Here is a 15,764-nt window from a genome sequence, read left to right on the forward strand (position 1 = left end):
GAGAGAGAGAGAGAGAGAGAGAGAGAGAGAGAGAGAGAGAGAGAGCAGTCTGTTTCCCCTAGCCCTGTTTTGTTTTCTCTAATTGGTCCTGGGGGAGGCGAGAAAATTGGACAGAGGCTGGGCCGGGCGAGCTGGGCTGCCTTTAATTGGCTCCTTTTTTTTAACTGGAGGGGAATCAAACAGGAGAGCGAGCGACAAAGGGTGGGAGAGCGAGAGACCGAACGCGGAGACGCTAGGAGGAGGGAGGAAGAAGGGAGGGAGGGAAGGAGGGAAGGAGGGAGGCGGGGGGAGCGCGGAATGAAAAGCTCGGAGTGGGGGGAAAGCAGCACAGCGAAGCCCAAGTTGCGGAGCGATTGGAGCGCTTCCGCGACCCGGAGCCCAGCGGCCGCGGCGCCCGGGATCCCGGCCCGGCCCCGCCCGCTGGGGGCCCCTGCCGGCGGAGGCCGCCGGGCGGGGGCGGGGAAAATCAACTTGGGGCGCCACGCAGCTCCGCTCTTGGGAGAGCACCGCGCCGGGGAGCGCCACCTCGGCGGCCAGACGGCGCGAGCCGAGCGCGGCTAGCGGAATCCGCCAACGGCATCCGCGCTGCAGCCCCGGCCTTGGCGAGAGCGCGAATATTTCTCAAACGTCTCAAACTTTCCTCCTTTCCCCGCTTTTCGGGGTCTCTTTTGACTGGAATTGTTTTCCTGATTCCCGCGGGGCGCCCGGGCGCAATTCCTCCCCGGGGTTCCTCTGTGGCTGGGGTAACTTCGCGGACCCGGGGCCCCGTGGCTCTCACCCCTCGGCGAAGCCCAGCCCGCGCTGCTCTCCCGCTCAGGAGGGCCGGGACCCGGGCTCCTTCGCCTCCGGGAGGGCGCCCAGCCCGGCTCCCTTGCACCCGCCGCAGGACTGGAGACAGCGGATTAACCAGAGAGGAGCTGGGGCCTCTCCGCACCCGCTTCGCGGAGGGACGTCCTCTGGGCGGGGAAACAAGTTTATCAGTCGTCGGTGGCCTGTTGGATCCAAGCTCCACCGCCGACGCAGAGGGGTTCCTGCGCCCAGTATTCCGAGCTGAGAGCCCTGGGGACTTGGGGCGGCTCCACAACCGGGCTCCTCGGGCCGGGGCGCTGGCTGCTGCGCCGGGCGCGCGGAGGCACCCGGGGCCGGGCCAGCGCCCCCTGCGTCCCCACACGGGCAGCGGCGCCGGAGGAGAAGCCCGGGTCGCCGCCGCCGCCACCACCGCCTCCTCAGTCTGCGGGCCTCCGTCGCCGCTGCCGCCCCCTCCGTCGCCTCTCGGGGAAGGGGGAGACGCAGGAGGCATTGCGGGGCTCCGGCGGATGCGCCCCCCGCCGCCTTTTGGGCTGCGCCGCCTCGCGGGGATGAAGCACCGGCCGTGAAGATGGAGGTGACCTGCCTTCTACTTCTGGCGCTCATCCCCTTCCACTGCCGAGGACAAGGAGTCTACGGTAAGAGCCCGCGTCCGGCTCCACGCCGGCTTAGTACCGCGCGGAAACTTTGCAAGAGGCGCAAAGTGCGCGCTGCCGGGGTTCGGTGGGGACCCGGGCTCGCACTCTGGAGTGGATGCCCGGGTCTCCGCCCTTTTCCAGAGCGCGAGGAGATCTAGCTAGCGGCTTCGGAGCACGCAGACCGGTCGTAGGGTCTGGCGTGAAGCCGGTGATGCCAGGGGAAGGTACCCACTTTCTCAAACCCTGTCAGGGGCGACAGTGCCTTGGAACCCTAAAACCTAGTGGGCTCCGGAGACCCCGACAGACTCCATCCCAAGGGGCTGGGGCAGCGACTTGCACCGAAACCTGGTTCTACTCCGGCTCGGCCTCCGGAGTGGAAGCTGAGCGATGCGCGACCCGGAATTGCGCGCGGCTTGAGGACGAGCTGGCTGCCGGCACCGCGGCCGAGCCGCGGGCTCACCTTCCTCGCTCTCGCTGCGGCTTCGCTTCTTTTACTCAATTCTTGACAGCCGGGGCGGATGCCAGCATCCCCTGAATCCGGCGCCCAAAACCCCGCCAGCATCCCTTTTCGGACCTCTTCTGAGCCAGTTCTTCCTGTCTTTGGTTCCCAGCTACAAAATCTCAGCCCCACCTTCCTTCTCCATGTGTGCACACGCAGAAACATTCAGCCACCGTCCCCCAAAACCGCTGCACGCACCCACCGGTTACATGTCTAAACTCTGCCTCCTGACTCGCAGCTTTGCTCCCGCGTCCCCACGTCTCGCTCTCAGGCGCCAAAGGGACTCTGGTCACCCCTTCTCCCTTCTTTCCCGTGGGTTTTCCCTGGGAAAGGTTACAAGAGCAGGCATCATCCCTCTCAGGGACTCTCCCTCCGAGTTCTAGCAGCCCCCAATGCCCGGACCCCACAGCACAAAAAGTCAGTCTCAGGGCCCAGTGGCCCTTACTTCGCCTTCTCCTGACTACAGGGCGGTCTGTGCAGGCCACTTTTTAACGATGTGCAGCTGAAGTGGGGAAGGTTTTTTCTTTCTCAGGGGAGGGCCTAGTTATTCACCTTTACATCAGGGAAGAGAGTTTGACCTGTTCTATTGGTGAGGGTCAGAAGCATTGTCCCCCGCCGCCACCCTACCCCTGGCTGCCAGCCTCAGGTACAGATGCTAAATGCTTCTCTCTGGGGGTGCCTCACAGGAGGGAGGGGTGTCCTGAGGGGTTTCTGGGAGGTGAAAAGCTCCTGGCCCTATACAGCTATCTTGGGCTTAATTCCCTGGGGAGGCTGGCCCAGGCATCTGGCCAAACTCTGCTTCTTAATTAGTTTGTGTGTCTCTTACTGCCTGGCCCTTCCCATAGGCCAGAAAAGGAAAAAAGGCGGAAGAATGCAGCAAGGACTGAGAGAGGCTGGGCTGTGGGGAAGAGGCCGCTGAGTGGGTCCCAGAGGCCTCAGCCTCCCCAGGGCAGGGGAGGACACCAGGGATGTGGGGGGGGGTCCATCTGCTTTCTTCTTTCTTCCCAAGGTTTCCCGACAGCCTCACTGTCTCCTTAAGAGGTGGCCTAAAGAGGGACTTCACTGAGGCCTTTATTTCTTTGTCACTACACTTCAGGGGCTCTGGAGAGTGACAGAGAGACCTCCTGTTTGCTGCTGTCCTCCACCCTATCCTCCCTTGGAGTGCCCTTGGGTAGATTTGGCAAACCCATCTCCTGGCCATCCCTCTCCTCCATCCCCTCCACCCTTTCCAAACTTCTCCAGGGCTGCACAGAGCCTATCTGGAGGAAGCTCCTTTGAACCTAGCCTGGAAACCCCAGCAATGAGTGCAGGGGTTGGGGAAGAGGTACAGTGGTCTCTGCAGACCTGGATTTCAGAGTACTTCGGGGCCAGAATTTAGTCATTGGCTTATCTGCCCCCCTCATTTCTTGGTATTGTCTCCCCTCTCTTATATGCCTGGGTTCAAGCTGCTCTCAGCGCGAATCAAGGTGAGTTGTATGCACTGGGGCCAACTCCAGAGTCTTGGGTGACCTTTCCACCTGCCCTTGGAAAGTGTGGCTCCAGGGAAGACTGGGGCCTAAGGGGAATTGCTGGGTGGAAAGTCTTCATCCAGGTGGATGGAGAGAGAGGAAGATATACTATGAGGAGAAGGATGGTAAGAAGTGGCTGCTGAGTTTCTTGTGATGGTAGACGCTTTGGCCAGATACAGCAGAAGGGAGAACACTTGTAGGGCTGGGTCTGGGGTAGCAAGTAGTATGGAGAGCTGGTTTCCTGCGTCCCACTTTTTCTCTATGCCCCAAGCAGATGAAGCAACTTGAGAAGGAGCAGAGTGTAGGGGTGAGGAATGGTCACTCGTGTCCATTATTATATGCCAGCACCCAGCATGGTGCCTGGCACACAACAGCTCAGCAAATATTTGTTGCATGGAGGAAGGGCCATTGTTGGGGGAGTTTGAGGAAATGCTTCTTGAAATTCTTTCCAAGAAGTCTGTCTAGAATGGTTTGCAGCAGGGTAGTCAGGCATTCTTTGGGGGTCTCTGCTTAGGGAGAGCCCCCGAGTCTTAGACTGGTGGCCGTAGGGAACCTCAGAGAGGAGGAAAGAGAAGAGGTTGGAAGACTAGTGTTGTCTTGGCAGTGAGGAGGGAGGTAGGTTTGACTCAAGACACAAAAGAAAAAAGTGTGCCCTGGGCTGGGAAGCCTAGCCCCTTCCCCTCTGCCCCCAGGCCTGTGTGGCAGGGGGAGGGGCAGATTAACATGCAGGCTGATTTGAAGAGAGGGAGGAAGAGCAGGATGTGTAAAGCAAACCCATCAGAATCTGGTCTGAGCCTCTGCTGAGTCTCTGCTGAGGCTGGTAGGAGGCAGGTGCCCGGCTTCTCTCTGAGGTTCCTCTTGCTGGCTTTGAGCTGACCTGTCTGCAATAGGTCTGGGGAAGTGCTCTCAGTCTGGCCAGGTGGCTTCACTCTTCTTTGGGGCACAGATGTCACAGCAGCCACTAGACCAGATGGTCTATTTGGAGCGGGTTCCTCCCCGCCTCCCAGTCTCCTGGCCCAGTTTGTTGTGCTCCTGGAGGGATCCTGTAATCTGCTTTCTAGCGGGCCAGGGGGTGGGCTGGCCCCAGAGGCCTAGCTCTGGGGCAAAGGCAGCAGCCGGTGAAGGAGGAGGAGTATCCTGTGTGAGAGTAGCATCGGAGGACACCCCACCTTCCTCCTGGCGTCCTCAGCTCCTCCCGTAGCCACGGACTTCCAGCCAGGGCCAGGTCGACGGGATCCTTCCCCCTTACAAAAACACAACAAACCCCTGGATTATTTAATATGCAGGAGTGGGAATTGACATTATCCTTAAGACAGGTTGTTTGCAACTTACTGGTGGAAGTCAAAATATTTCACCAAAGGTGTCATCAGAAACTACTATCCTATGCTAATTTTTGTGGGAACATGAAGACAGATGTTGAATAATTTGACAAGAGCAACATAGCTTACAGAATTATCACCAAGTCAGGGTTTTTTTTCCCTCCTCTGAGGGGTGCGGAGAAGGAATTTCAGGAAGCGTGTCTCCCAGTGCCGTCTTCTGGGTATTGATCTAGGTGTGGACACTCTTGGGATTTTCACTGGAGTTTCTTCCCCGTGCCTCGAACCTGCCTATCCACATCTGACTCTGCCCTGGAGAAGGCATCGCATCAGAAAACTGTGGTCCCCTAAGAGCTGACAGAAGGCTTAGGGTTTTCAAAATGTCCTCAAGAAGGTCCATGCCTCTGTCCCGCCTTCCTTCTCAGTTGTGGAAACTGCATTAGGAAGAGAGAGAGGACCGTGTGTCCCCCAAATCTAGGCTGTTGTGTTTGCTTTGCCACCTCTTTTCTCAATGATGTTGGCCCCTGAGCCTGCCTGAGGGCTCCCCTGGTGTCAGGCCAGAGAGCACCCCCTTAAGGTCGAGATCTGCATGATGTCCCCTCCGATGCTACAGGCTGGGAATCTGTGTGTCCTGGCTGGCTGGGGTTCTTGGGGTGGTGGGGGTGGCGGTTAGAGAGGATTTTATTAGTCAGGAAGGCACCCATGAGGGGGTGGGCTGGGGCCATGATAAGGGCCTGCTTGTAATTGGCCAGGCTTGGCTGTGGGCTGCTGGGGCCGGGTGGCAAAGCCTCATTTAAAGCCTGGTATTAGCTCTGCTTTGCTGGAACATGGAGGGACGGGCGGGGGGGCTCCATAGGGAGAATGGAGGGAGCTAATCACAGCAGCCAAGGCTGGCAAATGAATGATGCAGGAAATCAATACTGGGGTGGGGGTGGGGGGGCGGGAGTGGAAATCGGGCTGTGGTAGCAGCCCTGACTTCTCTGGCTGCCCAGGAGGCACAGGCAGACCTGGGAAGAGTGAGACAGAGGCAGGAGTGTGGTGCCCCCGCTTCACATCCTGTCCTCATCACCCCCCATTCTGCCTTCCTCCCCCCACCCGCTTCTGCCTTGCGTTTCCTTGTGGCTGGACTCAGGGAGACTGGGCCAAGAGATGCCTCGCCCAGCAAAGACGAGACCTGGGAGATGGAACTTAAGGCTTCTCAGTCCTGCAAGAACCCTGCCCTATCCCTACCTGCCTCCCGACACCTGAGCCTGACTAGGCCCCAGGTGCAGGGGTATGTGCCTAGGGATGCTGCCCTGTGCAGCTGGCACTGCCACTCCAGATGTAGCCAGCAGGGGGCGGGCTTGGCCACCACATTGCTTATTGCTTTTCCTGGACTCGCTTGGCCTCAACTGTGGTGGGATGAGACTTGCTCTAAGTCCTCAGCTTGGGGCCCACAGGGGCTCCTTAGGCCTTCTCAAGCTCCAGGCCTCCCTTCAGCTATCATGTTTCCCCTCCCAGTGTCCCAGGGCATTCCCCTGTAGTCAAAGCCACATTTCCTAAGTCCCCGAGGCCAGAGGAGAGCCCTAAGGTGGGGCTCAGCCCGCGGGTTCCTACCCAGATGGGGCTGTGTGCAGAGCAGGGGCTCATGCCCTGGCAGAGCTGCCTCTTCGTGAACCTGGGATGTGCTCCCTCTCCTGCATCTCCCCCCCTGTCATCTGAAGACCCTGCTTTGCAGGCAGGCATCTGCCAGTGGCAGATACTAGGTACCAAGGGGCCCCTATTGCATTTAAATGCTGATATGGGAGGCAAGAGCAATGCCTAACTCAGTGGCCCTGAGATCTGATCTCCAGGAGTCTTCTGATTCGGGGGCAGGAAAGCGGTATGGTGCACCCCTGACAGTTCATTAAATATCTACTGAGTAATTCTCTTGAGCAAGGCCCTGTTCTGAGAAGTGACAGGGCCACTGAGGTGACTAAGATGAGGTTCTGCCCTCAAGAAAAGGGGGAGGGGAATCACGGACCAGGTCGTGGTTCCAGGAAGACCTTGATAAATGCCGTGTGGCAAGGGCAGATACAGGGCTGTGGGAATTCCAAGATGGAGGAAATTACTTCCAAGGTCTTGTGGAGGAAGGGACACTTGAACTGGCCTTGACAAAGAGAAGTCAGGACTGAGCAGGGCATCCCAGGTGGAGGCAAAGGCACGGAGGATAAAAAGCCTGGTGTGTGCAGGGAGTACTGAGTCACTCAGCTGGGCTGGAGCATAGGTTGAAAGGGAATAGGGGTAGTTAGAGTTGGAACAGTAAAGGAATAATAATAAATATTGCTGATGTTTACTCCCCGAGCTGAGATCACAAATATGCAGTCTTCTTTCATCCTCACCACGACCCCTTGAGAGAGTCATTCAGAGCCCATTTTACTGATGAGTAAACTGAGGGCTCAGAAAGATGAAGTTACTTGTCCAAGTGGCAGAGCTGGGCTTAAACCCAGTTCTACTGATAGCAAAGCCTGTGCTTGGTGGGAGTCAGCTGGAATCCTGAGTTTGGAGAAGCTGTTGGGAGGGCATTGAGCAGCGAAATGTGTTGTGTTTCAGGACTGGTACCCATGCAGCTGTGTGCTTGAGGAGGCAAGGGTCAGGAGGAGGAAGACCGGTCAGGAGGAGGAAGACCGGTCAGGAGGTCCTGCAGTTGTCCGGGGAAGCCATAGTGAGAACTTGATCCAGGGTGGTGGCCGGGAAAATGGACAGGAGGGACTGGGTACAAGAACTGCAGTCATGCAACAAACATATGAGTGAAGGCTCTGTGTGGAGCACTTGAGATATTGGGAGATAAACAAGCTCTTGCGCTCTTAGAGTTTACGTTCAAATTGAAGGGAGACAGTCAATAAGCAAGTCAATGGATAAGTCTATAATACATCCTGTGGTGATGAGGTCTATGAAAAAGGATAAAGTACCCAAAGGGACAAAGAATGGTGGACTGTGGTTCAAGTTCATGTACAGTGATCGGGGGACTCCTTGTGTAGGTGCCACCAGAACAGAGACCTGAAGATGCCAAGGGAGGAGGGAGAAAGCCCAGTGGGTATCTCCAGGAAATATATTCTAGGCAGGAGAATATTCAGTGCAAAGGCCTTAGGGTAGAAGCCTGCCTGGCCTCTTTAACCACAAAGAGGAGCCAGTATGGCTGGAGCAGAATGAGTCATGGGGTGGGGAATAGGAGGCGGGGTTTGAGGGTTATTGGGGCCAGATTATGCAGCCTTGAAGACTATGCAAAGGACTTCGGCTTTTATTCTGAGTGAGGTGAGGAGCCTGGGAGGGTTTTGATTAGAGGAGGGACATGCACTGATACTTTTTTAATAGAATCCCTCTGGCTGCCATGTAGAGAATAGACTGTAGGGGATTGGGTGTGGGGGAAGGGAACCAGTTAGAGACTCCTGCAAAGGGCTAGAAAGGAGACTGTAATCCTTAGGTCTTAAAAGGACTTCAGGGAGGACTCAGGCAAGGGATAGGAACTGAAAATGACTTTGAGGTTTGGCACTGGGAGACTTGACACACCATGGCATCAAGGTAGAGCAAAGGGGACTGAAGTCAGACAGGTCTGGGGCAGCAGAGTGAAATAGTTCTGAGCCTGGACTTCTGGTAAGAAACCTTGGTCTGAACCCCAGCTCTGCCTGCACCAGCTGTGACAGACTGACTTCCGTCTGCCTTTTTTTTTTTTTTTTGAAAGGTGTTTTTATTTTCTAAAGATTTTATTGGGGACTTGGGGAAGGGGAAGAGCCAAGTTGTTGTCCTTCAGTCTTAGTTGTGGAGGGCGCAGCTAGCTCAGCTCCAAGTCCAGTCGCCATCTGGCCTCCCGTCGGTCAGCTCATGGTCACTCAGCTCAAGGTGCCGTGTTCAATCTTAGTTGTGGGTGGGCATAGCCCACCACCCGATATGGGAGTTGAACCGGAAACCTTGTTGTTAGGAGCACATGCTCTCACCAGCTGAGCCATCGTGCCACCTGTTGGCAGCTCAGCGGCAGCTCACCTCAGGCGCAGCTCACTGGCCCATGTGGAAATCGAACCGCTGACCCTGTTGCTCAGAGCTCATGCTCTTAACCAACTGAGCCACTCCACTGGCCCCCATCTGCTTTTTAAGGCATGGCTTTTCCACTGGTCCGATGGAAATCATCATACCCGCTGCATGGGTTTGTGATGAGCGTGCCATGAGACCATGCCTGGGAAACCCTGAGCTCTATGCCTGGAGCTTAGCAAGGCCTCCATCAGGTTTTGTTTACATGACAATGCCAGTGTACTTTTTAACCTCCTGGGGTTCTGGTGTGGGATGTCTAGGAGAGATGTAGACTGGGCGGTGGACAGGAGTGGTGGTACTCAGGAGAGAGGTCTGCTCTGAAGAGGCAGACATGCACATCTGGATTTATGTGAATAGGATGATGTGGGTTGAAACCACGCAGTGGAATAACATTCTCAGGCAAGAGAGAATAGAATGAGAGAAGAGACTGGACTGAGACCAGTGCCCTGGGGGACAAAGAAGAGACAGAACAGGTGCCATCAGGGAGGTAGGAGGGGACCAGAGAGGGGACAGGGACTGGAGAGGCAGGGGAAAAGACAGAGTCCACAGAAGACGGGACATCTGAGGTGGGGGAGGAGACAGAGGAAGGGCCATCTGGGGACTGGGAGGCGGGTGGGGAGGCAGCTGCAGCACCAAGCGACTCCTTAAGATCCAGGGGGAGTGTCCTGGGGGTTTGCGGATTCTGATCAAGTGGGTCTGGGGCTAGGCCGAGATTCTGCATTTCTAACAAACTCTGGGGCGATGCCAGTGCTGATGCCAGTGCTGCGGACCAAAGGATCGGACTTTGAATGACAAGGTCACGCAGGAAGGAGGACTGGATGAAAATACACAGACTTGGGTTGGAGGGCCAGGTGGGCAGCTTGCTGCCTCCAAGGGACCCTGGCCCCACAGGCTCACCCCTCTGAGCCTCAGTTACCCTATCTGGAAGCCTGGTTCAGGCACGCCCGCCTCTTGGGGTTGCAGAGAAGCCGAGAGTGATAGCACGTTGTCAACTCTCAGGCGAACTGTGGGGGCTCTGTCTCACGAGAGCAGAGTGGGTGGCAGGCAGATGGTAGGGAGCCCCGGGTGTGGGTGGCGTGTGGAAGCCAGAGGTGCAGGCTGCGCCCCTGAGAAGTGTGGCAGGCCAAGGAGGGCCAGAACGGCTGTTCCCACTAGACAGCCTGGGCCGTCTGCGGGTAGGAAGCTGGGGCTGCAGGGGTGGGCGACCTCGGTGAGGAGGTGGTGACTTGGGCAGGCGTGAGGGCGCTGCTTGACTGGCTTTGGAGATTCCACCTCAGGCTTTTCTTGGTTCCTTTCCAGTTCCAGAAACTCAGCCGAGATAGATTTTGATTATCTGGAGGGTTGGAAGCTGTGTAGAGAAGTGGTTCTCAACCCCTGTGATGCCAGAACCACCTGGAGAGCTCTTCCAACAGCAGATGCCTGGCTCCGCCCCGGACCTCCTGAATCAGACACTCTGCAGGTGGCATCAAGGCAGCTGTGGTTGCAAAAGCTCTCCAGTTGATTCGCAGGCACAGCTGGTGTAGACAGTTCATCGAAATGAGTCAGGCCCAAACAGATGTCTTGCTTCTTCCCCTGGGCTTTCTGAGGGCACGTCTGGGTTTTCCAGGTCACTGCCCAAGCTTTGTTTCAACCAAGCTCATCCGGACCCTGGGGTCTTGAAAAAAATTAATAAATTTGTTTTTTTAAATGATGAGCAGGGAGACTTTCTATTTCAATAGTGCTAACTGGAAGGTCCAAGTCAGGAGTTTGGGAGACTGACCCCTCTCCCTGCTTCCAACCAGGGGATTTCCAGAACGGAACCTAGACAGACTGAAAGAATCTGCCCCAGAAATGCTGTTTACATTGATTGGAAATAGATAAATTCTGCCACCTTTTTGAAATGTGGCCCTTCTGTTTGTTCTCTTCCCTGTTTGGTTTAGAATCAAATGAACATTTCGTAACTGGACTACATTGTAGCCATTCAATGTAAACCAAGCAAATATTTTGTGAGTGCCCGTTAAGTGTCTGGAAGGGTGGTGGGTGCTGTGGCTGCAGAGGTGAAGGGCACCTGTGCCCTAGGAGCCAGCAGTGGGGCGGGCGGGCAGCTTTTTCCGGTGCCCTCATTTCTCAGATGGAGACGCGTAAGTGACTTGCCCAAGGCCCTACAGTTGGCAGGTAGTGGAGTCAGGATTTGAACTCAAGCCTGCCCAACGCCAAGTCTAGTGCCTGCCTACTGCTCCAAGTGGGAGGCTCCTGGCTGGTTTTTGTTCCCTGGGCTGTGCTGTGGAGGATGGGTTGGCTGATGGGGGCAGCAAGAGGACCCCAGTCCTCTATCAGTTAGGAATCTCATTGTGTTGCTAGAAACAAAGACCTGATGTCAGAGGCTCCAACAAATTGAAGCTGACTTTCTTAAGTCTAGAGGTAGGCTCTCCATGGCTGCTGTGGTGGCCACTGGTCACTAGAGACCCAGGCTCCTTTCAGCTTGGTGCTCTGCTGTTCTTGCAGTGATGGTTCTCACACTTTGTTAGAGTTACCTGGGGAGTGTTCAAAAATCGTAATGCCTTGGTCAAACCTCATACGGATTAAATTGGAATGTCTAGGAGTGGGAACCAGGCATTAGCATTTTTTAAAAAGATCCCCAGGTGATTCCAATATGCAGCAAAATGTGGGAACCCCTGCCTTGGAGCATTTTGCCTCAGCATCACCAAAGAGCTGCTAGGGCTCAGCCATCATGGCGCATTCCAGGTAGGAAGAAGGGAGGAACATTTATTTAAAAGGGAAGGCCTACCAGCTGAGTCAGCTTCCTTTAGAGTGTGTTTCCAGAAGTCCCCTCCCAATGACCTCTGCTTACATCTCATAGGCCATTCTTAGCTGCAAGGGAGGCTGAGGAGGATAGCCTTTTAGATGGGCACATTCTCGCCTTTGAGAATACCATGGTTCCATTCGAAAGAAGGGGAGAATGGATATGGGTAGGTAAGGAGCAGTATTTACCACAGATCCCCACAACAGGGTCAGTTGGTGTTCCTCGAGAGAGATTTAGGTGGAGATGAACATTGCTCTCCTACCCCTCTCTCCCCCTACTAACTCAGGTGGGAAGGGGGCTCTGATTACTCTGAGGATGCCCAAAAGGAACTTGAAGGAAGACTGAGACCCAGAGTAGGGAAGAGACTTGCTTGGGGTCACCCAAAAGCTCATGTGAGGGTCTCAGCTTCCTGTCTGCCAGTGCCCTCGTTCCCTCCTCCTCACCCCACACATCCTTCACACTTCCATGAGGTTGTTGATTTCTGCTGGTTGGTACCTCTCTCCTCTAGCAAGTGGCTCCTTTGAGTCCCAGCGGTGGGATAGCTATATTGACCTTCCTGATTTTGGGGAATAGAAACTGAGGGGCTATGCTAGAAGCCATGGGTCAGAGAGTACTATAGAGGCAATCAAGCTCATCTTTCTGCCTCTTGGCAGGTCCACACCCACATGAGACCAGGCAAGTCCACTGCTATTTGCTCAGTGTCTCTGGTCCTTCATTGTCGGGAAGTTCTTTTCATTGTCTGACTTTGTTTTAACTTGCTGTAACATAACCTCTTCTCAGAAAGATTCAGGAGCTGAGGCCTCTGAGCTGAACTTGAATATCTCCTTGGCCCTGAGGCTTCCCCTGTGTGATTCTTAAGAAATTCTTAATGAAGCACTTTTTCCCATCTCTGAGGGGGACATCAAGAGGGTAGAGGTGAGGAGAGAGCTGGATTCTGGTAGCCTTACCTACCTGGGTTTGGCTCTAGTGTCCTGGTAAAATGGTGACCTTGGGGAGGTCAGTTTACCTTCCAGCAAAATACATAAGCCCACAAGGCAAGCTGAAAAGCTGTGCTCTGGTCAGGCCTGGCTTTACTCTCCTTTCCGAAATAAGACAACAGGGTAGACACAGAGAAAGCCATGAGATGGACTCGAGGGTGTGGCAAGGAGTGAGCTCAGCTGCCAACCAGTGGTCTTAAGTGACCCAGAAGCAGATCTTTAAGATTCAGTGCAGAAAGAGACTGAAACCAGAGAAGGTAAGTGGCTTGTCAAGGTCACACAGCAATTAGATGCCAAAGCTGAAATTAAAAACCACGTCAAGGGACTCTACAGCTGGATCTTTCTCATTCTCTTATATCACCTGGCAGGCTCAGGAGAAGCCAGGACATGTCTGCATGGCATTTATAAGCTCATTTTATGTCCACATCTCTATCATTCTCCCCCTACCCCTATAAACCCCGCTTCTTATTCCCAGGCCTCAGTGAATCCAAAGTAACGAATCTGGGCTCATTCTGGGTCCAGGGCTCCTGTGAGATGTTAGAAGCCCTTAATGAAATGTCGGGGAGGTCCTGGGAGGCCCCCCCCCTGTGGGTGGAGGAGGCAGTTAGCTTAGTAGTGTGAGCTGGAGATTGCTGCTAGCCTCCGCCAGGTCCAGCTTCACTGCTGTACTGCCTGTGTGCCCCCTTAGAGTTACCATCACGTCAGCCAGCAGAAACACAGCCACTGTTTCCAGAAGGTTGCTCTGGGAATACCCAGCAGCCCTCGAACCTCCTCCCAGTGGCTCAGGTTGATTGATCAGATGGGTGGGATTTTGAGGTGTTGGGATTCAGGCAAGGAGATTTCCAAGGAAATGATAGGTGGAGGAAGGGGAGCGTGGCAGGGTGTGTGTGTGTGTGTGTGTGTGTGTGTGTGTGTGTGTGTGTGTGGTTGTGGGGCAATATGAGGGCCCTGAGTTGTGGCCACGTGAGAGATTGAATAGGGTACCCCATGGCGATCAGAACTGCCTTGGATTCTCGGTTTGGGTTCCCCAGAAGCAGACCCTGAGGTGAGGAGCCTAGTGCAGGTGAGGTGAGTGGGGGAAGCTCTGGTAGGGGAGGGGGAATGTGAGATAGAGAAGCAAAAGGAACCAAGAAAAGGTGCGTCGTCAAGCCCGTCACCACCATGTCTCTCTGGGGACCTCTGGGACGCTATGTAGAATACACACAGCGTTCTCCCACCATGGTGAGGGAGCTGGGGCAGGTACACGCCAGCTGCCATCTATCCTTGGTGGGAGCGCTGCTTCTGGGGGTGTTAATTTCTGGTGCTTATAGCCCACTGTGCACGCAGGCAGTGTGAGCTCTAGTCTCAGGAAGGGAGAAGCAGGCACTGGCAGGTGTGCCCTGCAGTGGCCAGGGGAGGGGAGGCAGGCAGAGGGCACCCCAGCCTGTGCTACATCCTGCCCAAGGCTTCCATCTTGCTTTTTCAGATCCAGCCTGTTTTGCTGAGCTCTTTGTTCTTAGGTCTTGTCTTCTGGGCTGCATGTATATAAGCCCTGATTCCAGACTGAAAACTCTTTCCTGCAGCCACCAGACCTGTGAGCTGCTTAATTACTTCCTTGGATTCTGTGACCAGACCTCCAGCCCGTGACCATTTCCCCCCAGAACTTCCTGGTAGAATCCAGACTCTCCCTGAAGCATTGAGGGGCCTCGCACCTGGGGAGGGCAGGGTTCGGGGGGTCACTGAGGACAAACCCAGAGTCTCTAGGGTCCTTTGGGCATTGTCATGAGAGGCATGATCATGGGCCCCCGACCTGCTGAATTCAAAGCTAAGAAAGCGGTGGGGACAATCTCGGAGACTAGAAGACCACTCCTTCTCACCGCAGGCAGGATTGTGTGGGTAGTAAGGTCGGCTGCATTCTGTCCCCTTTCCTCTACAGGAAAGAAACCTTCTCCTGTGGTTGATGACCTGATTAGCCTGCACCCCCGAATACCCCTGAGTCTTAAGGGTCCAGATCAGAGTGGCACATCCAACCTGTTGTGAATTTCTCTCAGTCTCTTCACTACCAACTGGGACCTGAGATTAATTAGTTAATTAATCCAATTTTTCTTGAGCTCCATCTATGTGCCCGACACTATTCTACCCTGTTTCCCCGAAAATAAGACCTAGCCAGAAAATAAGCCATAGCATGATTTTAGGTGCCAAAATATGGCAACTTGGCATACTGAATATTTTAAGCTGAAGGAGTTTGTGGAAAAGGCACCCTTCTCCCTGAAACAGGTCATAAAACCCTCATATGAGGGGTGCGTGCCCTCCATATCCTGGAGGAATCATGCTAGGGCTTCTTCTCTGGCTAGGTCTTATTTTCGGGGAAACACGGTAGGTGCTGAGGATATAGTAGAGAATAAGAAAAAGAGACAATCTAGAATCACAGGCTTGTAGAGTGACAGAGCCAGAAGAGATTTTAGGGCAGATCTCATCATTTGTCAGAAGAGAAACTTGAGGTTGAGAGAGGGCAAGAGAAGTCCTCAGGCCACACAGCAAACAGACAGCCCAGCTCGGAACCATGGAAGGTCAGAGGTGATGGGCTTAGAGATCACCTGGCCCTACATGCTCCGTTTTTAGAGGCAGAAACCGGTAGCTCGAGGCAAAGGGTCACACCAAGCTAGTGGCACCACTCTGCCTGCTAGTGAACAACCTTTCTCTTCTGTATCTCTCTCCCAAGCCAGATCCAGGCTCTAATTTACTGAGGGGATTGTGTGTGCGTGCATGTGTGTATGTGTGTGCATGTGTGCCCGCACGTGTGTGTGTATGTGTGTGTGGCTTCATGTGGGCTAGGGCAACGGGCAGGAGACATGCATCGCTGTCTCCTGATCAAGCCGTCCTGCCTTCTTCTGGTGCGGTCAGAGGCTGCAGTGAACTCTCCCCTCCCCTTCTGTGCCCCTCAGCTCCCCCATACAGCCATGACCCTAGGCACTGGCCACTGGCACAGAGGCCTTGGGCAGTGCCAGGAGGGCTTGGTACTGAGGGATGCCCTGATGTAATCAAAGCATTAACGCCCCAGTCTGGTTCATTCCCTCACTTTTTCGGGAGCTGGGGGAGCAGGGCCCCTGAGGCTGTCCAGGGTGAGGGTGGGCTGCATCCCCCCCACAGTCACCTCCCTCTCATTCTGTTAGAGCTGAGGCAGGTGTAAGGAGTGGCTCCTTCAGGTCCCCCT

At 55.0% G+C, this 15,764-nt stretch overlaps 1 protein-coding gene across 2 annotated transcripts in view; it reads left to right on the forward strand.

The window, feature by feature from the left end:
* The first annotated feature begins 338 nt into the window (after positions 1-338).
* The window catches only part of MDGA1 (MAM domain containing glycosylphosphatidylinositol anchor 1), a 62,406-nt gene continuing 46,980 nt past the window's right edge, over positions 339-15,764 (forward strand). For both annotated transcript variants that reach the window (XM_019666572.1, XM_019666573.1), the window contains exon 1: positions 339-1,445. In XM_019666572.1, the coding sequence (XP_019522117.1) occupies positions 1,379-1,445 (67 nt within the window). In that variant the 5' untranslated portion in view covers positions 339-1,378. The remainder of the gene's footprint in view (positions 1,446-15,764) is intronic.

This window comes from Hipposideros armiger, unplaced genomic scaffold (genome assembly GCF_001890085.2).
Source record: "Hipposideros armiger isolate ML-2016 unplaced genomic scaffold, ASM189008v1 scaffold_475, whole genome shotgun sequence".
Taxonomy (NCBI): domain Eukaryota; kingdom Metazoa; phylum Chordata; class Mammalia; order Chiroptera; family Hipposideridae; genus Hipposideros; species Hipposideros armiger.